This window comes from Amblyomma americanum, chromosome 4 (assembly GCF_052857255.1).
Source record: "Amblyomma americanum isolate KBUSLIRL-KWMA chromosome 4, ASM5285725v1, whole genome shotgun sequence".
Lineage (NCBI taxonomy): Eukaryota > Metazoa > Arthropoda > Arachnida > Ixodida > Ixodidae > Amblyomma > Amblyomma americanum.
Genome location: NC_135500.1, coordinates 198,527,846 through 198,550,578, shown reverse-complemented (window position 1 = coordinate 198,550,578; position 22,733 = coordinate 198,527,846). Strand labels below are relative to the sequence as shown.

Here is a 22,733-nt window from a genome sequence, read left to right as displayed (position 1 = left end):
GGCGTATTCATCAAGGTGCCCTCTGGGTAGCTATGAGCAGCTCTTTGCAAGTGGAAATCGACGCAGACGTATGTTGTGCACTCGTGTGTATTGCGATGGTGCAAGGAAAAGAAGCGTTTGTTATGCTTTTAGAGAACGTACATACACGTTTTGAAGTCTGCTAAAGGATGATGCTTACTGCACGCATTAAACGCAGAGAACATTATATTATGCCCGATTTTTTGGTTAGGGCGTGCTGACGGCAGGCGAAGACAGCCGAGCAGATCATAACCAGATACGTGTGCAGAACAGAAACATAACAAGGCAAAATTACCGGTTATTTCAACATTGATTATTGTGGAAGAATACGTAAGCTGTGTTTGAAAAAAAAAAGTGTTTCAGGCTGCGACCTGTTCATGCGAACTGAATCTTAGTGAGCGCAGGAAATACACAATACAAATACAGAAGCACTCTGCTCTGTGGCCGACATAACTATGCTCCTTGCGGCCCGCGTTGTCATCCGCACTGACGCCCTTCAAGTTGTCCGGTTGCTACGACGTGTTAGCCGCTGTCCCACGATATGTCTGGACATCCACCGGCTCGCGGCACGCATCCCGCAGCCAGTACGTATTGAGTGGGTCCCACGGGATCTGCTGACCTATCAAAGCCAGGCAGATTTAGCGACCCGCCTTGCGAATTCAAACTCATCACTGCCTCGGCTCCTTCATTTGGACAATTTTACCCTCCTTTCATCAAGAAAGGAACTCCTCCGGCGCCGCACACGTACTCTCATCCCTCCGTTTGCGGTAACCATCCCTTGCGGTCTCATCCGTGCAGAGGAGGTTGCGCTTAGGAGGATCCGGGTCGGGGTTGCCCTCACACCAGCCATCACTCGGAAGTGGCCTCAGTACCGAGAATTGTTTCCTCGGCCAGGGTGTCCGATATGTAAACACGAAGACATTGAGGCCGACATTCACCACTTACTGTGGGACTGCCCAGCTCTCAAGCCTACAAGAATCCGGCACCTGATGGTAGCAGGTCTTTCACCAAGCAACCCTGCTTCATACATTGCCTGGACGCAGGGACCGTACCATCGTTCTCTACTGGACTTCATCAAATTAGCTAACCTTTTTCCATTCATTTAATCTCTACTACAACATTCATCGCGCCTTCACCCATCATTGATGCCCTGGGGCAATAAATTTCGCTTAAAAAATACATTTCTATCAAGTGGTGAAGGTTGCTATATATGAAGCTGCTGTTCTCAATGAAAACTCAGAACAGAAGTTCGTTTTAATGCTGTAGCATTTCAAAACCTCGTCTGCAAAAAAAGTATGTCGTTGGTCATAAAACTCACCCATTGGCTGTAGATAAGTGACGTCACCGCGTCGGATAACTCATTGGCTGCACGGAAGTGGCGCCACCAGACCGGAAGCGACATGACTTCAGGTAAGGGTAAGAACAAGTAATGCTATCACACAACCAACACAAAAAGTAATTAGGTGTCCCTGTGAATTCTTTTTTTGAAGTCTTTTAGGATGTGCCACTGAAAATGATGCAACGCTGTGTACAATATCTAGTCAGTCTGTTCATCAACTTTTTCGGACGCGTGACCCATCGTTAATTGAACGTAATAAAGAGGACACAGCCTATCACATTTTTACGACAGTGGTTTCGTGCAATTTGTGTACTCAAGGTTGCTGAAAAAATATTAAAAGACAAACCATGAAGGCACGAAAGCCGTTCGATCAGTTGTCTTGTCGTTCTCTTGTTACATTTAGCTACTATACAGGAGATAACAGAGAACAAAAGAAAAAAGAAATTCTTTCTAGCAGGTAGGGTAACATACTGGACGTTGCCTAGTTAACCTCCATGCCTTTCTGTTCATAATTCTCTCTCTCTTGGAAGAGAAAATGAATTTTTTTTAGCTCGAAACATGCAGAACTGTGCGTAATTACGTACTTGCATGGTAAGCGATTATGGGAGCAGTTCTTGCAGTGAACAAATAGGACTTTCGCGCTCTTAAAGGTGCACTAAAGAGGAATCTGAACTCGTGTTTTTGCCGCGGAATCTCTATCTGCATGTTCCGGGCACTCTTGGAAACTTCGAATTATTGTCCTGTGCGGCCGACTGCCCTAATTAAATCGGAGTAAACGTCCCGGCTCCCGCCTTTTATTGAACTCAACGCGGTAGGTAGGCGGAGCCAAGCAACGCGTGGACTAGTTGCCTTTCAGCCAGTACCGTGGCGGCTTCGCTTTCGCTTTTATTTTGTTTTTTAGGTTTCTGTCAATAAACAGTTTCAGTCACAGACAATATAGCGGCAAATTAGGCCCACAGAAATAAAAATGCACGTGGACTCTTTGATTCACGTATCACTCCGCCGATGGCAGAGCGGCAAGCCGCCGCGGGACTGGCTGACGCGTTGGTTGACTCCTCCTACCTACCGTGTTGAGTTTAAAAAGAAAAGGCCGGAGCCGCGACGTTTATTTCGATTTAATTAGTGCAATCGGCCACACAGGACAATAATTCGAAGTTTCTAAGAATGCCCCGAACGTGTAGATAGAGTTCCTGCAGTAAAAAGACAAGTTCAGATTCCTCTTTAGAGCTCCTTTAAGGTACATCCAAGAGGGATAGCTTTTGTAACACTTTGATCGATAAAAGCGAAAACGAAACAGGCAAGGGCTGCCTCTTCGAATGAAATCTCTACAGGAATGTGCATTAATATGAGTACTACTCCGAAGGACTCACAGCACATGGTTTAGTAACAAGTAGTCTCAAATGTAGCGCGTTGGCGCGTCGAGGACGAATTTGCCCGGCCATTATCACTAGCACTAAAGAGGGTATTCACCTACTCTTCCGACATCTGAGAACTAATTGCGGCAGCGTTTGAGACAATATGACTGTGCGATTATCTTTGACACTAGCTTGCAAAAAAATTAAAAAAAAAAGAAGAAAGCAGCTCTACATTGCACTCTATTCGGCGCGGTGACTCAGTGGATATTATGTTCTACAGCTAGACACGAGGTCGTGCGTTTGAAGTCCGACACCGGTGGCCGAAATGTAAACGAAAATCTAAAGAGCGCGTGAAGAAACTCGGCCGTTGTCCAGAGCCTCGTCGAGAAAGGTTGTCCAATATATATATATATATATATATATATATATATATATATATATATATATATATATATATATATATATATATATATATATATATATATATATATATATATATATATATATATATATTTGTTGCTGGCACTAGGGGCTACACTCGGGGTCCAAACAGCCACACGTTACAGTGGTTTCCCCAGAGAACACGTACGAATAAAAAAAGAAATATGCCCTGATAACTGAGGTGATCCAAAAATCTTGGTTGCCTACAGAAACTAATGCAAATGTAATCTGATATTTTCTGTTACCTCATTCCTTGAAAGATAACGAAACAAAAATACCGCACGCTTCAGCGCTGTTATCTCTAAAATAAGGACCATGTTCGTCATTTCTCTTTGTGGCTTTTGTGCATGCGAGTATGTGCGCGTGTTTGTGATAGCTTATTTAGGATTAGCTTCGATATTTCTTATTTTGCTTGAAATCAAACATATATCAGAAGTCGCGCGCTTCCCGCCTAAAATTTTTGTTTCTGCTTCCGTATACTTTCGTTTAACAAAACGCATTATATTGAATAAATATATGCTACAGAGCGACGTACCTTAGGCTTCACTTCAGATGCTGCTTAGAGCCGATTAAATTCAAAATTTTCCCTTCTTATTACTACGACAAAAAGGTAGAGTAAGTGGGGATTTATATGATGAGTAGAACTGCATACAAGCATTTAATTCATACAAAAGTAAATTTTCGCTTATCTTCGGAGGCGAAAGAATCACTGAGCGTCTTCGTAAGGCTGACCTCCTGGTAAACGGTGCAGACATGAAAAGAAGAGAGACCAGGCGGTTAGCGACTGTTTCCGATTACACCGGGTTCACGATGTTATGCGCTGCTGCCAGTATAGCCCAAGCACACACTAGCCAATTGTTGCAAATCCTATTATAAAATCCTAGGGGCATGTAAGTCTACATAAATATAATCTCAGAGAAACGTAAATAAAGAAAAATCGAACTTATACATTGCTGAGCACTTCTCCATGTTTTAGTAGTTTTTTTATGATACAGTACTGATCACTACTGGACGTAGGAGGCATTTATTATTTCTTATGCAAGTCCAGAAGAATTCGTGTCATAAGTAACAATAGTTACACTCGTTGGAAAGGAAGTTGTAGTGCTGGTGATAGCAACGACAGTTGTAATGGGAATATATCGGTAGCACACCTGCTGCTCAGTGTAACATCAGCACTTCGTAATGAAGATCATCTAAAAAAAAACAGTAGTACAAATACTCGCAAAACTTGGGTTCTTGCTTAACTACTACAGAGCAGAGTACAAGCTGACGTAAAGCTCGAGCATGTATCAAAGCTTTTGAGCTACCTTTTCTACTTTGCCTAATGTTCGTAATTTTTAGTAAAGTAAACAGTAAAAAATAGTAAAAAGTAAATAGTAGCTGTCAAGTGCAATTTTTCTCACTGTGGACAAGGAACCCACCTACACCGTCATCGCTGGTGGTGTCGAAGGGAGTGACTTGGAGCTTTTGTGGAGAGACGTTCTCTCCGGCTGGAAAAGCATTATAAGAATAAAGATAGAAGGAAGATTATGTTAAATATTGTAAAGCATTAAAAGCCGTCAGAAAAGCATTGCTATGTCCTCTTATGACATGAGCAAAAATTCGGGTTGTCAGCTTTTATAGAAACGTATCTATCAAGTCTGACTGCTGCCATGAAGGCACACATAAGTTTTTGAAGCTAAGGGCGCAATAGCTCTTTCTGTATGAAATTTCTCCATGCCGTGTTCTATGGCTCTCTATGACTTTCGAAGCATATATAATAATCTCACGACGCATAGTTAATTAAATAAATAAGCTGAAGAACACGTATTTAAGTAAAATTTTATATAAACTTTTGGGTAGGCGCCAGAAACTGCATTTATTTCGCCACTGGGGGAAGGAAGCTGATTTAAACAAGGCAACAAACTTAGATGGCTGTGCAGGGCTCCCCTATTGGTGACCAAATCATGATGAAGTTACTGCATGGGAGCAGAGTGACCGCTCTTTGACTTCCAATGACACTTGTAGGCTGAATAATTGATTCGTTAAAAAAAAATTGTCGACAAAGACGGATGTGCTTCATAGAGCACGCGGGGTCTGACGAGGATGCATGTACGGGTGTTACTTACGCCTGCCAAATAAGTTGTAGATGAAAGCTGAAAAAAAGAAAGTCAAAGAGCTAAGGGTGGAGCGGAAAAGACAGCGCGAAGTAACCAGATGACAACGTGATTTTGACATTTTTAAATGAAACGTCATCTTTTAGTGTTTCAGTATTCATGCAATCTTCCACTCGTTCTTTAGTTCGCTCGCATTAACTGCAAGCAACTTCAGCTTCATTTACGGCATAAGAATTACCCCGCTGCGATTCCTCAATGGCTGTGGTGTCGTGCTACAGAGCACGAGTTCCTCGTTGGAACACAGATTCCGTGGCTTCACTTCAACGAAGGTGAATTACAAAAGCGCTCATGTACAGCCTCCCTGGTTTTTAATAATATAGCGTGAGCACCGACCAAACTGGTGGTCAGCGCCTTTTAACGGCGATAAGCTTGTAACACAGCGAGAGTTCGCGCATGCGCACGAAGGGAGAGCGTCGTCTGCTACGCTGTTCGGAAAGGCTGTACTCAGATCAATCAATCAATCTCAATCAATCTTTATTTTCATTCTGTCAGTGATACAGAAAGAAGGACTGTGACAAAAAGCTGTGTGACAAAAAGCTGTTTTTCAGAACAGCTTGACTAGGCCACAGCCCCATGGAAAAATTTCGGAGCGGTAACAGCACTACCGTAAAATAAATCAAAAATTGAAACTTAACAGTCTATAGGGCACACACTAAGTAAAGAAAATGCTAAGATCTGATCGCTGAACAAACGCAAGCGATCGGATTATATTATAGGCAGGCACCACGGTGGGCCTGATTAGTACTAGAGAAGTTCCAAATTTATTTAAATTTAATAAGTTCACTTTAGTTGAAAAATCTCCTTTTTATTTTAATGTTGCACAAAACAACACCGAGAAAAAAATAGGCACGAAATGAGATTACAGAAAGTAGTACGTACATTCGCCTGAAAGGCAAGGTCTTCCGTTCTGCATGTGCTATACTTTTTTAAAGAAACACGGCTAGTTATCAATAATTACAAAATAACGCACCGAAACCGCAAGGATAAAACAGTGAAATCATGAGTCGAGTGCGCAGCAACATTCGATCTCAATTTAAAAGTGTAACAAGAATGAACAAGGCTGGAAATTTTTATTACTTTATGGCAAGCTCTATCAACTCACAGGAACCTTCATTTCGATTAAGGAAGTGCTCACCTATTTAATAAGTGGCTTCTAGTTTTACCGACATGAAAAACGTCTTGTTGCACATGTATGAGCCAGGTATGGAATGTGGGTTAGGTTTGATGGAGTGGTTATTCGATATGAACATTAAAAGGCAAGCAAACACTGGTGGGCACTCAAGTGATGACCACTGCTTGCAGCTTGCGTCGGGCTACTGAATAAGTTACAGCGATGGCCGTTCCTCACCTATTGCTTTGTGGACATTTATGTGCGTAGCTATTGGTCCCGTTTCCTCCAAGGACTGTCACTCTTTCCAGCCGCTCCGCCTCCGGCAGCACTGACAGAGCTGTCTCCGTCGCTCATCGCTGCTACTTCCGGTAATGCACAAGGTCGTGCTGACGTTAGGAAAACACGACGTCGACGACAGCCGCAGAACGATCACGCACAGAAAGCGACCCATCAGCCGTGGTCCTTGATGGCGGGCCTAGCCCGCCGGTCTCGCTCCATATAGCACCTTACTCATCCAGTTCCCTATAACCTACTGAAGCGTTCCATATGAGCCGCTTTTATGAAATAATGGGAATATGGAGTCCATAATGTGTAGAAAATTATACGAAAATCCATATCTTGTCTGTACGAAGTCCATAAGCATTCCACATAATTTCAATGTGATTTCTATGCAATGCACGTGGCGTCATATAGAGTCCGTACGACTCCATACGTGCTTCCATAGAGTCTATACCGAGTCTATATGCTCCATCCTGACTCCATAAAATTCCTTATGGAGACGTATGGAATTTCATATGAAGCTCGTCATATGGAAACTTTCAGTAGGGTATTGCAAGATACTAGGGCTTCCTAATAAATTGAAAACACTACTCTCGCGTAAGAACGGCCCATCATTGGCCGACGATCTTAATGTCTTATTAGCGGCTGTCGCGGTTGGTTAGCAGAAGGGAACCAGCCAACAGTCGACTAGCTACCTGACGATAATCTAGAGGAGATTAAGTGAGGAAATGAATATGGGCAGGGTATCTAATAAGGAGAACAACAACCGATGGTCTTTAAGGATAGCAGCCTGGATTCCAAGAGAGAAGAAATGTAGCCGGAGGGGTAGAGTGTAGGTGGAGAGATGAGTTGTGAAAATTTGCTGGGATAATTGACAACCTGCAGAATATCGAGGGCCCTCTACAGTTTTTCAACCGAAAACCCTCGTTCGTAGTAGGCAATCTCGCATTCTTGTTCTAAAAGGGAAGGGGGAGATGGCAGATGGCTTTCTAATTGTATGAGAGGGAAGTTGTTGAAGGGCACAATAGAGCACCGGTGTGAAAGTGAGGAGCGGGTTGAGGGAATGCATCATTGTAACCTTTCTACAGGTTCCCTTTACGCTCTATCTCGAAAGGTGGCGGTGAACGTCGGGGCTTCAGGTTCACGCAGATTAGGGGGCAGCCCCCCCCCCCCCCCCCTCTCACCTTTTCGAAGAAGCATGCAGTGGAGAGTGACTGACATCTCCCCTCACGGTAACCCTTTCAGTCAGCAGAGCAGAAGGTCAAACGCGTTCTGTGAACGAGAGCTTTTGGTTGGAAGAAACCTTCCTGTAAGTCAGCTTTCCTGCAATTTTACTAGCTCTCCGTGCGGCTGACGAAGGACGGAACTGATAGGATTGCTGCTGCTGCTGAGGATGACAGTGATGACCTTTCGCTTCTGCAAACTGTCTGGCATCCGGAAGGTCGGTCTCCAAACAGAAGCGCTGCCGACACGCGCATAGCTTAGAAAGCTGTTACGTTCGAGTTTTTATGCTTCGGGCGAAAAGAGACGCGGCTGTCGGAAAAGGGCGTCACAATGCTGAGAAGAGCAAACCCGTATTGACGACGCTGTTTGCGTTTTCTTGTTGCAGACTGCGGCGCTTGTCAAGTCGTGACGGCGCCTGATATTGCTTGTGCACGACATGACTTCTTTTTTTTTTCGTTGTTGTTGAGCGAATCGCTGTCACTGGTGCTCTTAATGAGACCTAAATAAGCGAAGACTTGCACGCAAGGAGCACGTCAGCAACTGTCAGTAGTTGTGCGCGAGATTACAAACTCAAACAGCAATGCACGCTGTCAGTTCGCCCGAGGCATCATTATTGCATTATGTTACGTTATACGTGATTACTGAGACTAATGTCAAAGAGAAAAGTGCCGGTGACCTTAACTGAGGTCCCGGTTCCTGGTGATAAAAGTCGTCCCTACTCGTTATTTTCCTTCCTCGTGAAGCGTCCTCTTTCTTTGTCATTTTATAAACAATGAAAAAACGCACCCTTCTACCTGTGAGCGAAGGAATCAAGACGGGTTTAGTACGCATAGCAATGCGCACGTTTTATTGGAGAGCCAAGTTAAGCTTCTTTGGAAAACAAATGAATCCTTTCAAACAGAAAGCTTGTCATCCCACAGACAACTTTTTGCACTTGAGTAACTGCTTACGTCGAGTGATTAGAAAGCAGACAATACCGTCCAATTTCATAGCCCTCGCAGGCTTCTGTGATCATGAAGATGACCCTTCTTGAAGAATCAGTAACCACAAAAGCTACATGAGCGATGATTCATGACCTATATTTTTCTAACCAATACTGAACTCCAGTGGCCACCGAATGGTGCACTGAATACTTCGGAACCTAGGAAAGCATTTAGAATTGTGACCGGCGAAAGATAAACTAAAAACGCTAACAGAACAAAACAGACATATCCAGAGTTTTCTCGTCACAATCTGTACTTCTGGCCTGTATCTCGCGTGCCGGTGAAATACCTTTCGGAAACGGGAAGCCATTCATATTCCCGCTTTAGTCCGCGCGTGCGCAGCCAGTGATATACTAGTCTCCGATCTCGGCGAATAGCGGAAACTATGATCTACGTGTGCCAGGTCCCGTGCGGACCCAAGTTTCCTTCCTTCTCCAGTTCCGGAAAAGCTTCCTGCCAGGATGGACGCAACAGGCACGGGCGCAGGTTCTGGAGCCTTTGCCAAACAAGAATCAATGACGACACGTCTCACGAGCCTGGCTGCATGGTTGGACAACAGATCGCCGCTCTGAATGGTGTAGGCGCGCAGGAGGCAGGGTGGATAGCCTTTTGCCGCAAAGACTGCGGCGTAACGGTCCGTCAAAGGAGGCTTGCGACAGTTTCATGACGATGGGTATGCGTCGCTACTTGCGTACCTCGCGCGCGGTGCATGCAGTCCATCTTAGTGGAATTGCGCGGCGAGGCAGGAAAAAGAGCTGGCGTCAGATCGCAGCACGCGAAAGAGCACAAACAAGTGGCTCCCGCGTTACAAATGGTTCGTTTCGTGAGTGGGCTGGCCAACCACGATAGCCAACTTTATGAGGCCTAAGCAGGAATCATTACCGCGTGCAAGAGCCCCGCTAATCCATCCCGTTTTATGGATAGGTAACTGCGAAAGTTGCCCCGCTTTTGCCGGACGTAACATAGACGAGGCGCATAGTCTTCGCTCCTGGCTCAGCTACGTTCGGTCTCTGAAGTGTGGCGGGTGCAGTGGGCTCACTTAAGACAGGTTGGGGTTGCGTAACCTGCTTCGTAAAGTGGCTATTCTTCGGAACCTCATTGTTCAAGCAGACAAAGGCGTTTTTCTCTTTCGGCATTTTAAGGGAGTTCCGCTGTTGTAGTCATGTCTCAGCGGTGGCACTCGTCAATAAGTAGTTGCGGACGCGACATAGTAGGCAGTGCAGGATACCTCGGCTGTACCCTGTCGTTTTGGAGCAGGTAAATCACTTCTGTAAATATATAATTTACTCAAACATACGTATGATAGCAAATCGTTGATTTTCACGTCCCTTAAATAAGTACATGTAATTGGCGTTGTTGTGTCATTCATTGTCCGACGTGAAAAAAAAAAAAAGCTAAGGGATAGTTCCCTTAACGCTACTGCATGTATAAACCCCAGTAGCATAGAGTGGCTTCTTTGGTAGCCTTTTACATTCATGCCTTCGTCGGGGCACACAGAGGAAGAGAGCTGCGGACTTAAATGTTGGGAGTAGTGGTTCTTTTTGACTTCTTCATACACTCCTGCCTGGCTGCTCCCGAACATATTGCCTGCCTGTGCCGGAGGCAGCAATAGCTGCATAAACGTTCGAGCAGGTTGGTCAGACGTACTTCCGCGAAATCTATAGCGAACCAAGAAACGGCCGGGACATGAAGACATCACACGCATAGCTCCAACTTCCAAGTTCATTACGGGGCTTACACATGCCGTATTTATATATCAGGCAGACAGCCTGACGAAGAAGTAAGTAAGGGAAAAAAAAGGAAAGGAAAACGATAGGCTTCCTGGCTACAATGTCTTTCCTTGTTTTTTTTACGGTTTATTAATTTTGGGGGGTTTTTCCTGGTATATATCTATACGGCGGATGACTGTGTTGTAATAAAGTTGCAAGTTTGCGCTACGCGTGTGCGTGTCTGCCATCTTCAGGTCTCTGTCGTGTTCTGTGGCGATAGTTTTCGTTGCAGAAGTACCTGCAAAGTTTCAGCAGACAGCTGCACAACTCACCCTGGTGGTAGGCGTAGATGTAGAGCATGAGCAGCAGCAGAGCCGTCGCTGCTCCGAGCATGTAGTAAGGCCTCGGGTCGCACTTGAGCCGCTTCTCCTTCCATTCCCTGAACCGCGAAATTGAGCGAACGTCGCAGCGACACTTCTTTGTTGCGAAGCGTATCAAGTTGCTGAGAAAAAGATGGCCCACTTAGCCCCGACCAGCCGCATATATATGCTGCTTCTTAGCCCTTCAAAACCTATTTGTAACTCCAATCATGATGCTGGTGCTGACGATGATGATGGTAGTAATAGATCAACACGTTTATTTACCACTAACAGGGTGAATTCATCTTCAAGAATTTTCAAGGAATGCGTGGTTGGAGAAATTACCCTCTATATAGTGCTCATCGAGATTCGTAGCATTGCGGAGAGCTTTCTTCAAAGCTTTGGTATTAATCTCGACGCATTGTAGCGAGCGAACGTATCCTTCTGGAGCTTCCGGTTACGTTTTCGCGTCTCTTATGCTGGCTGACAGTAGACCGATCAGTACGGTGACTCTTTCTGCGATAAGGCTCGGGCCATTTGAAAGCCAGAGTGTTTGCGAAGCAATCTGCATTAATGCGCCTGTTCATAACGCTTTCGTTTCGTGCGCGGCGTTTTCCAAGTGAAACAAAGAGAGAGAAATAAAACAGTGCAGTACTTTATACTGAACGTTTCTCATGGTGGCAGAAATTAACTCATCGCGGATCGAAAGCTCTTTGTGTGGAAAGGTCGATAGGCGCTCTGTCTTCATGAATATCTACATTCCTGATAAAGAGCTACTGAGGTAATCATTGATTCGGCTCAACGAAGAATAGTGCTTCCCCAGTTCGCCCTGCGAGTTTTGCTTGCATCGGTTCAGGATCCTCGTGTCAACGATGCTGCCACAGACTTCGCTGCAGATGCATAAGCTTTAGTCTGAGCGATGACGCGGAAGAAGAATTCCCTGAAGAAATAGGCGAAACGTGGTTCGTATTCCATCGTGTCACAGTAGGAGGCGCGCCGAGAGCTGACGACCTCCTACGCAATGCCAGAAATGCTTGAAGGCTGAACCTGCGGTGGCAACGCGTGTTGTGTTTGTTTAATGAGCCCGTGCCACCCGGAGTTCTGGACCGCTCGTTTCGTGGTAAGAGCAGGTGTTTGCTTTCGGCGGGTCCCACGCGCATTCTTGGGAGTGCAGGCGAGCCCTCTGAGGCCATCGCGAACAATGAGGGAAAAATGCGGGGTCGCGCAGAAGGTCTGCTTAGTCAGCTACTATTCGCCGAAGCTTCCGTGGCAGCAGGAGCCGTTCTGTCGCTAGCGAAGTTCTTTTCCGGCTGATGTTGGGGTAATACATCAGACTCTGTGTCCCGCCTGCGATCAATTTTCGCGCTCTAATGCAGACGGAACCGTTCATTGCGGAGAACGTGAATACAAGGCATGATAGGGCGAAACATGAGGAGCACACTGCGTGTTCCGCCCTCACGTATACCACGCAGATTTTAATGTCCGGTGCTTGCAGGGTATTATGTTAGGTGCGGCCATTAGGAATTGCTTGCACGTCTGACAGGAGTTTGCACGAAATGTTTGCCTGAGGCGATGGCGACGTAAGCTTGTGGTGCATGACGGCCGTGAATTAGAAACGTTTCTTTTCTGACACTGCTTTTGAGTTAGGATTGCACGCACCTACACCACGCTGTGTGTTTTTTTCTTTGTGCTTCGTAGATGATCATATTTACAGTGGGACCTGCTTTTACATTCCCTGTGTACTTTGAATGCAAAATGCAACAAATACATTAGATTATACGATGATGCCAAAGAGAGAGAAGCCATAAGTATTCGCTCTGTTTGCTTGATAGACGCAAAAATTTAGGACGGCTTAACCTCTCGAGCGCTTCCTCATCGCCTTGCCGTTTGATTTAAAATGTTTGCATAAGGACTGCAGTTTCAGATTATTGAAATTATTTCTAGAAGACGAATGCAGTATATAGTGCCGAGTTGTATTCTACAGATTGCTCGGCAGGTTGACTGAAGACTTGGACTGTGATCTCTTGCCGAGCATGCCATTTTAGAACGTGCCTGCTATACTGTAAATAGTAAAATGAGCTCGTAATCTCAGCTAAATTCAGCTACTCGTTCAATTTTAGTACCATTAGGAATGTAAACCTGCAAAACGTATTTGGAGCACAGATATGGGAGTGCAGGCAACGCAAGCAGGAAGGCATGACAGCGTTACGAGTAACAGTGAAAGAGTCAGTTCATGAGATTATAATACGCGTCATGGTACTTTGTGGCCAAGACAAGTAATGATACATATTTACCACGAGTAAAAAAACAAGGTGTGCTGTAAATTTTGCTTTACTTTTATATGATCAAAAGTTGATAAGAAGCAATGCGAGTGCTGAAAAGATCTCAAGTTAATCAATTCGCGGTCAGCTGCAGTGGATTTAGCAATTATATTATGGACAGTAAACGCCGTCTTAAATCAAAGAACACGGCCTGCGCACGTGAGTGCTACGCATAAATAATAATAATAATAATAATAATAATAATAATAATAATAATAATAATAATAATAATAATAATAATAATAATAATAATAATAATAATAATAATAATAATAATAATAATAATAATAATAATAATAATCGTCATCATCATCATCATCATCAGCCTGGCTACGCCCACTGCAGAGAAAAGGCCTCGCCCATGTCTGCCCAACTAATTCTGTCGTTTGCCAGCTGCGCCCACCGCCATGCCCGCAAGCTTCCCGCCTACCTAACTTACTGCCGCCCTCTGCTACGCTTGCCTTCCCGTAGCAGGAGTGAATCAGAAAATGAGGAAACTGTAGTGGCAAAAAAATGAGAAGAGCATTTTTTCTAATCAATAAGTCAATCGATCAATCAACAAATCAATCAATCAAACACTCAATCAATCAATCAATTTTCAGATCAATCGACCGACCGATCGATCGATCGATCAATCGATCAATAAAACAATCGACGGATCAATCGATCGATCGATCCTCGTGAGCATAAATAAAATAATCGATCATAACTGTCTGCTCATTTACTCGTATAAGAGACTTGGGCGACGCATAGATCGCACGCGCAGAATGGCGTTAAGGTGGAGCTTGAGATCAAATTACATGTCAGTACCGTGACTGAAAATTCTATCAGAGCCAAAAATTCCAAATTCAGACCCTTTACCCTGGAACAGCTTGAAAACTACGGCAGTTTGGAAAAAAGTCAGTTGATTTCGGTTTTCAATATACTCAGAAACTCAGGAAAATTTTCCCTTTTTGCCGAATTTTACTCCTCAGTTTACCTGAAAAAGGACAAATTCTCCGAATGGAGCATCACTTGTACGTGTTCGTGGTCGCGCTTTATCGTATTTTCTCCGCTGTTTCCAAATTACTGCTAAGTCTGAGAGAAAAATAGCGGACGCGGCAAGCAAGTGCAGTTTATTACGAAGCCATTATACAGCTCATTTGCTATAAAGCACTTTTTCAAGCGCTGATGCTGGTATACAGGCAATAGATTTTCTGCTCACGTTCTCTTCTACCCCCCTCCTCCTCGACAATTAATTGAAGCAGCTTTTGGTTTTAAAAATATTGACCATTCTGAGCCTGTGTAGCTTTTGCAAATGTCTAAGCCTTTCGCCCTCATTTCCCATTTAGCATTGCAGCATAACGCTCTAGAAAGGCAGTGCACCCAAGGGCAAATTGATGTCGACTGCGTCATCAATTCCGATCGCGTTTGCTGGCCGCAGTCGCAGCACGTAAGGCACTTGGCTGCAGCTTGCGTGGACTCCCGGGAACTAAGCGTCAGCGCTTGTCGTTGGCGCCACAACGCGGACGTAGAACAGCCATGGAGGCAGGAATAAAGGCAAAGCAATGAAATTAAAAAAAAAAAAGTTTTTCACCTCGAACCGGGAAAAATGTGAAAGGAAGAAAAGAAAAACGCGAAGACCGTTTTCAGTTCAGGCCTGCATGCACCTACTTAGCTACTGATGAGATTGCGTCATACAGTCACTGAAAGCCGTGGAGCGACTTTAATGCCCCAAGAAAAAAATCAACTTCCTAAAAAAAACGTGCGAAGAGCTAGAAAGATGCCGCGGTGCTCTTACTGAAGTGCACGATTACGTCTCCTCGGTGCTTGAGAGATGTGCCAAATGGCACTTTACAGGACACTTTATGAATTAATGCTTGAAGTGTGCGTGCTTCCTGCAAGCTGCAGCAGCGAAAGATGAAAGCACGGTTAGCTATGTTACGATACTTAACCGGCTTCGTAGGAAAGTTGATGCAGTTAAGACGCGGATATATCTTCAGTGTTGACTGACCTCTAGAGAGGCCTCTGTCTTGTTTTGATGTACCAGAATGCAACGCGGTCATGTGGTACGAACTATCCTGTACTGATGGAGTAGAACTGACAGAAGTGTTTGTACTTTGCTCATTAGCATTCTGCGCAGGCACTTCTAAGAAAATTGTAAGTCCGCGTTCTGCCATTAGGTATTATTACTCGTATCAGGCGATACGCCATGAGTATGCAGCTTTTTTAAGCATGCTTTATTACGAGCTTTAATTTGAACAACTGCTAGATTTGCTTTTTTCACTTTGAGTTTTGCTTGAAATATCTATTTTTTCAACCGTTTGTTTCTTACACGAATTCATTTTTTTTTTCTGCAGATGAGAACATTGACCACCTTTATGATCAGTATTATACTGTCTGTGGTTGTTCCAGGTTGTGCCTGGTGTCTGATTCTGTAATCCACCATTATAAATGCCTTTTTTAAAACCTTTTTCTGCACTTAGGTTTTGTGCATTTGTTGTTTCAAGAATACCTTTAAGGTGTACTCCACCTCTCGTGAACTGCATCACCTGAAAGGTCCTTAGATCCTTTAGAAAATATTTATTTGCAACTAATAATTTATGAATGATTTAGTTTCCAAATAAATAAGCGAACAAGCAACCAAGCTAGTAGGTATTCAAGACAAGCAAACAAGCAAAGAACCAAGAAAGCAAGCAGCCAAGCCAGCAAGCAATCGAGTCAATAGCTACCAAGCAAACAAGTAAAGAAGCAATCAAGCCTGCAAAAACAAACAAAAAGCGAGAAAGTAAGCAAACAACCAAGCAAGCAAGCAGGCAAGCAAACTACCAACCATGGAGACAACCAATCAACCATGGAGACAACCGACCGGCCGGCCGACCGACCGACCGACCGACCGACCGACCGACCGACCGACCGACCGACCGACCGACCGACCGACCGACCGACCGACCGACCGACCGAGAGACAGACAAAAAAAAACGAATTACCGGAATAACTAACCAGCAATGAAGAAAGCATACAAACAAGCAAGCAAGCAAACGAGCAAACAAACCAACTCACAAACACAAAAACAAACAAGAAAATATAAAAATCTATAATCTAAAACAAATAAGTTAATAAATGCATAAATAAGTAAATTAAATTAACAAATAAATAAGCAGTGGTAGAAGCAAAGCCATACATGTTCGGAGTCAGTCACAAAGGGATCCTAGGAACTCAAATTTTGCAGCATTGGGGTCATTCGGGCAGGGTAGTACAGTATTTTCGTTTGAGTGAACGCACATTAGACGAGAGCAGCCGCCAGTGGACAGGAGCACCAGTGTGCGCATGCCACTGCGATGTACTCGTCTTCTGTGCGCCTAGCTTACCCAAGAGAAAATCTGTTCTGCGTTTTTGTCTGCCTCTGTTCGTAAAGGCGCAAGAACCACACGTAGCTGTTAGCCTCCGTACCGAATGAACTGGTTCCTCTTGGTGATGTCGACCACCTCCCCTCCGGGCAGCATCAGCTTCCGGTAGTAGCCCACGCGCAGCCGCCGCCCCACACCATCGTCTTCCTCCTCGCTCTCAGACTTTGACGGAGATTGCGTTCCCTTGACAGGTTTCTTCGGGATTGTGGACACGGTGGTCCCGGGCTCCGTCAGCCCTGTCTCTGTGGTTGCCTTCATTGGCGGCCGGCCCTTTGGAAACGTTCGTGTGGTTCTTTTACTCACCCGTCCATTTTGCTTTCCTTCGCGCACGACCACTTTGATTCTGATTCGTGAAATAGGAAGGCACTTCTCCGGCTGCAGCTTACAATTAAAGTTCCCACAGTCTATGACTTGCTCTGCCTTGTTTGGTGCCATGGAATGCGAGATCGTGATCCTGGCTGTTTGAAGCGCTGCATATGGTGGGGCCTGTTACACAAGCTCTGCTTCACGAATGAACGTTAGTTGAGGGAGGCGACAATATGAGAGTACATGTTTTACTTTTTCTTGCTTATAACGTAGAGGCTACAGCTATTTTCAGCTGCAAAAAAAAAAAAAAACAGACTGCAGGGGACAATTGCCACGTGATTCGTATTTACTTTGTGCACCACAAAGATCATCAAGGCTGAACCACACAAAAGTGATAAGGCCATACAATGCCAGGGCTAAGCAGATCCAAAAATCTTTTTTCCCATGCACAATCGAGCAATGGAATCGCCTGCCTGATTCGGTTGTTGAATGTACTAACATTAATACCTTTGAGCGTTCTTTGCAAGCTCACCTTTTGTAACCCTCTCCTGCCTGGGCAGCACTGTGGCCTGCAGTATTTTCAAATAAATAAATAAATAAATAAATAAATAAATAAATAAATAAATAAATAAATAAATAAATAAATAAATAAATAAAGATCCGCCTAAAGGGCATGACACAGCGTCGATGGGGTAATGCCCATATGGCAGGAATTGGACATTCTGTATTTTTAATTCATAGAGACCTGGAAATCGCCATAACATTCTGGGCGCAGTGGTGCAGCGGTTAAGCGATGTACTACTGCCCTGCGATGGCAGGTACTGCCACAGGTGGGGCTTGTGAAACCTAGGTTGCTCGTCCCAAGCACCCTGCGGCTTTCAATCCTTAATTTAACTCCCACCTGCGACGGTGGGCAGTTTGCTCATAATACTGCTGGCGTCACGAGGTCACGTGACCTAGGCGGCTCATCTGCCACCTAGGTTGCTTCTCTGGGGATTTCTTGTGGACTTTTCGCCCCGGCCAGCCATGCCGACGATGCCGGTTTTTCTGCGAAACGAGTCCTTAACGATGTTGCGTTATAACTTCTAGTAGATCAAATAAATGCTATGCATCGCTCGTGTTTGGAATTAACCACTTGCTCAGACAATGATGAACATGTGTTGCCGTTTTCAAGCCGCAGTAAGAATTTCACTTTCTTTCGTTTATGTTTGTTTAGACTGGTCGCTGTGCAGTTTATTACTTGAATGCGCTGGTTCTTCTTCCTTGGGCTTACAAATAAAGAAACAATCAGCATGCGCTCTGCTCAGCTCTCACCAGCATGCGTGGCATACTTTGTCGAATGACGGGTTTCTTTGTTGATCCGATGTTGTTCACTCTACGTCCAATTCATTTAGTGCTATCCCATTGCAACCTTGAATCCAGGACCTTGTTAGTTTTTACTGCATTTCATTTAGTTCCTTTTTATTAACGTCAAGTCCGAGTACATTACTTTAGCGCAACCTGACCCTTAGTTTCTGATGCCATTGGTTCTATATCGGACACGTGTTGTGATTATTCAGCAGCGATGCGCATCCGTAATGCGCAGTATGTACTGCGCTCGTGCTCATGCCTATATACGCTGCACACCCTCAGTAAACGGTGCCTTTTCTTCTGACCATGCTACTGTAAGCGTCGTCCCTGCTGCACATTACTTGGTGTCAGAAATCGTTCCCGCGTCCGAGGCGCTATGGACTTGCGGAAGACAACCGAGCCATTGCGGCTGACAGGTAACGTGGAAGAAAACTGGAAGAGGTTGGAGCAGAAATCTGAGTTACTTCTACAGGCGACGGCGCTTACGGATCAACCAAACACTGAAGCAGGGAAGGCAGCACTCTAGTTGAACTTTGCGGGGCGACGGCGCTCTGGACGTCTTCAACAACTTCGAGTTGAATGAAGACAAGATGAACTAAAGCACCGTGGTGAGAAAGTTCGATGCCTATTGCGCCGAAGTTAGCAATGAAGTACATGAGAGAGACGTATTTCGTTCAAGAAAGCAGGCGGAGGGAAAACCATTTGAAAAATTTGCCCGCGACATGAAAAAGCAAGCAGAGCAGTGTAACTTTGCCGCGTTGCAAGAATCCATGATAAGGGACCAGATTGTATTTGGTACGAGCAATGCTCAACTGCGTGAGAAAATGCTGCGGGATAACCAACTGACTTTGAATAAAACCAGAGGAAATGTGCAGAGCAGCGGAGATGGTATCACAGCGGAACGAAGTATGGCGCAGAGGGAACGACAGTGTCGATGCGATTTCGAGGCGCTCGGCGTCCTTAAATCAGCGGAAAGGAGCTAAAGAACAATTTCACTGGCGGAAGTGCAACCGCTGGCACAAAGCTAAGCAATGCCCAGCCTTTGGAAAGAAGTGTCGCTTGCGTCACAAGCCGACCCATTTTGCAAGTGCGTGTGCGTCAGCCGGGGTGAGCGAAGTTAGAGAGGAGCAAGACGAGGACTTTGACATCCTGGAGGTCACCACCGCAAGGCGCGAAAGGGATTGGATGGTCAAGGCTAAAGTTCAGTGGGTGCCTACAGGATGACGCTACGACTGCACGCCAAGAACAAAGGAAATATCGGAAACGGATGGTACTCGCTTAATTCCTACATCTACAATTTACATGCTCATAATTACTAATGTATCCCTGAGTAAAAACCCCGAAGACAAGTTTCTTAGAAACCGATACATTCACTAGACGCGCCTTTATTCACGTTCAAATGTCGAGCCGTCGTGGCGGAGTGGAAGTGTCTCCCGTCTCGAACGCTAAAGGCCCTAGTTCGATTCCCGGCTTGGACACCGGTTTGTATTCACTGAGTTTGCGTGCCCTCCGATTTTTTATTCAGACCCCATTTATTTCGGCGCATGCGCATGCGCATGCAGAGGGCTGTGCCAGGCACGGCGAAATCGGCTTTAGATGGCGTAGTGAAGTTATCGCTTCAAAAAGACCTTCCGCTGATCTCTGTCAGCGTGGTAGTTTCATTTTCGTGCAGCATGCTTGCACTCAAAGGCCAGGATGGGAGGCGCATGAGTTACTTCTTATTAAGCCTCAGCAGCCCCATGATAGTGAGCCTTTCCGGAATGGTCTTATCATGGCGTTGGCGTGTTCGAGGGATTGTTGACACAATCTAGCGCTATATCCCGGACCAGTTGGTGACGTGTGCCGACTTCGTTTACCGCACCACTTCGCGTGCTGGCTGGGAAGCCATGGTTCTGCTCCTGCTTGTCTCTGTCCAATTGGCTCTTTCTACCATTTTTTTTTTTTGATGGAGCAACGATCTTTCACTAGACAGGTCTGAGAAATCTACGCTTTGTGTGACCCAGATTTCGTTTCGTTTGCGGCCTTGTGGACAGCTGCTGACGCGACTAACGAACCCAAGAGGGGAAAGGCAGCCTCCTTTTAGAATCCTGCCAGCTTGCCCAATGGCGCGCACACGAGAAGCGGTCAACCGCGTTGCAACAAGTGGGCACGCACAGTTCAGCCGCACACTTTTTCCTCCGTGTCCTCTTTAAGCGTTCTTCTCCTGCTTGAGGAACACATAAGGCTCCGCCAATTAGAAAAACAAACAGCGGGAAGCCACTTGGCTTTCCACTCCCCATCCGCAAGCTTGCCAGAACCGAGCTTCCTTCGCCCCACTTTCCAAGCCACCAACTGCAGACTTTCCATACCGTTCGTGTACAGCTCTCCTTCTGCAGCCAGCTGCGTTTGCAGGGCGTATAACGTTGTGATTTGTTAGGCCTCGCGGCGGGTCCTCTCCTCAGCCGCTCTGTCAACAGAGGCAAATTATTCGCCCTGCAAACAGCCATTAGGCAAATCGGCGGCGGGACGTAATTAGGCGCCTCCTAGCGGCCGAGGCTGAAACTCGTCTCTCAGCGGACGGCGGCGACTATGAAAGGTCTTTGCAAGGATTGAAGCATGCCCATGGGGGCGTGGATTTGCGAGCGCAGGTAACTAATTGGACGAAGCGAGCGCAGAAATGTCGGCCGCTGCGTTGATTTGATCTAAGGAAATAGATTAACGGTGTGTATAGACGTCCGCCTCATCCTCTAAAACTCGCACGCTCTGTCCGGCAGGAGTTAACCGCGTACAAGCTGTCTAAGAAAGGTGGGCGTACGAGGAAAGGAATGTCTTATGCTTTTATTGATTTTAGTTGAAATGATCAAGGCTGTTATGTATATATCTAGACCAGAAAATTAGCAGTTGCCAGTTAGTAGCGGGAGCCAATTATGCTGTATTGCTACACGTCGCACAGCAAAGGAAAGCGCGTCTTATAGCAAAAGAAGGGCATACTTTCTTCGTATCTGCTCTCTATAACGTTCACTTTTTTTTGCCTAAGCGTCGTTATAGCTCGTTACTACGAGGCAAAAATAATACCCGGAGCCACCACTGATTGCCGTAATATAGGCCTGAAAGCACTAAACTTAACTCATAAAGGTGTGGGAGTTTCGGAGTGCCGTATCCTTCCCTGGCCGGCGAGGCGCGCCGTAGAGACGCAGGAAAGCGGACGCTTTCCTCCTTCCCCACGGACGAGTAGCCAGAAGGTCAGCTCGAGAGCGCTGCGCCGCCTCCTTCCTCAAATGGGTCTCAAGCGCGCACCGCCAGGCGCCGCCGGAGTGGTCACTGATTGGCCGAAAGTGACAACGGGCAAGTGCGCCGACATCGCCGGGTACCGGCCGTGGCCGGAGGGAGACTTCAGCGAGCCGCGACAGCGAGAGGTAATTACCTCCCTTCTTCCCTCTTTGTTGTCGCCATCTTGCCCCGTCAGCCGCACGACCAAGCCAGACGGCAAGTGTCGCAGATCCAGCAGCCAGTGATTTTGGGAGAGCCCAATAAAGGTTTGGGGGGGGGGGGGGGGGGTCAAAGCGTCGTGTTCCGTGTTGTGTTCTTATTTCAGCTGCGCCGCCGTGAGAACGGCCGCGCGTGGTGTGCGATACCGGGAACTCGAAGTTCACGGCCTATACTTCAAAGGAGGCTCAACGGCCTAGTAAGAACCCTCACAAACCATGGATTACCATTATATAAGTTATGTGTCATGCACCCAACTGTGTGCGCTGAAACGCACAGTGTGAAGGTTTGCTTAATTTTGACATTAATTTTCCACACTGAAGAGCATTGAATGGCGCAGTGAATAGGCATATCAGTGCCGGGTAAGCCAAAGAAGGAAGAAACCAGATGAATGAATTGGTCACAGTACACGAAGGCCATTTCCCTCTGTAGCCATCGGCGCATTAACCTAAGCTGTTGATGAGTTGTCAGCAATAACTGCATTTGGCAGCAGGAGTTACACTGACGGATTAATTTCATTTCGCTCGCTACTGCCAAACCCAATATTCGAAAGAATTGACAACAGTAATAGGCGTAATATTGAATTGGAACGCATTAAAACTTCTGAAAGCATACCGTAAGTAGATATTCTGTCTTCCGCACGTAATGCTGCTAGTCAAGGTCAGGGATCAAATCGCGTTTATGATATAAACCTGATACCTTATTCGCACGCTTCACCAGATTTTGTGCACTGGACGACCAGTGGCAGCGTGGAGGCAGCGATTTGTCTTTGTTTAGGCACCCGGTTAAAGGTAACTGATATCGCGAAAGAAAATTGAAGAGCTTCATCTGCCTTACCTCTATCAATCCTCCGTTCCTTTTCGCCTTCTGTGCTCCCCAAACCGCCCGCAGCTTCTGTGGAAGGCTTCTCTTTTTCTTCTTCCACTCA

At 45.7% G+C, this 22,733-nt stretch overlaps 1 protein-coding gene across 1 annotated transcript; it reads right to left on the bottom strand.

Moving 5' to 3' along the window:
• Nucleotides 1-3,805: 3,805 nt before the first annotated feature.
• Nucleotides 3,806-22,722, bottom strand: LOC144127503 (uncharacterized). Its single transcript, XM_077660495.1, has 6 exons — nt 22,643-22,722; nt 16,728-16,954; nt 10,948-11,054; nt 5,262-5,288; nt 4,575-4,643; nt 3,806-3,888 (listed from the first exon to the last, which is right to left on the bottom strand). Exons 2-6 carry the CDS (start codon nt 16,940-16,942, stop codon nt 3,860-3,862), a joined length of 447 nt encoding a protein of 148 aa, XP_077516621.1. The 5' UTR covers nt 16,943-16,954; nt 22,643-22,722; the 3' UTR covers nt 3,806-3,859.
• Between the last annotated feature and the right edge of the window lie 11 nt (nt 22,723-22,733).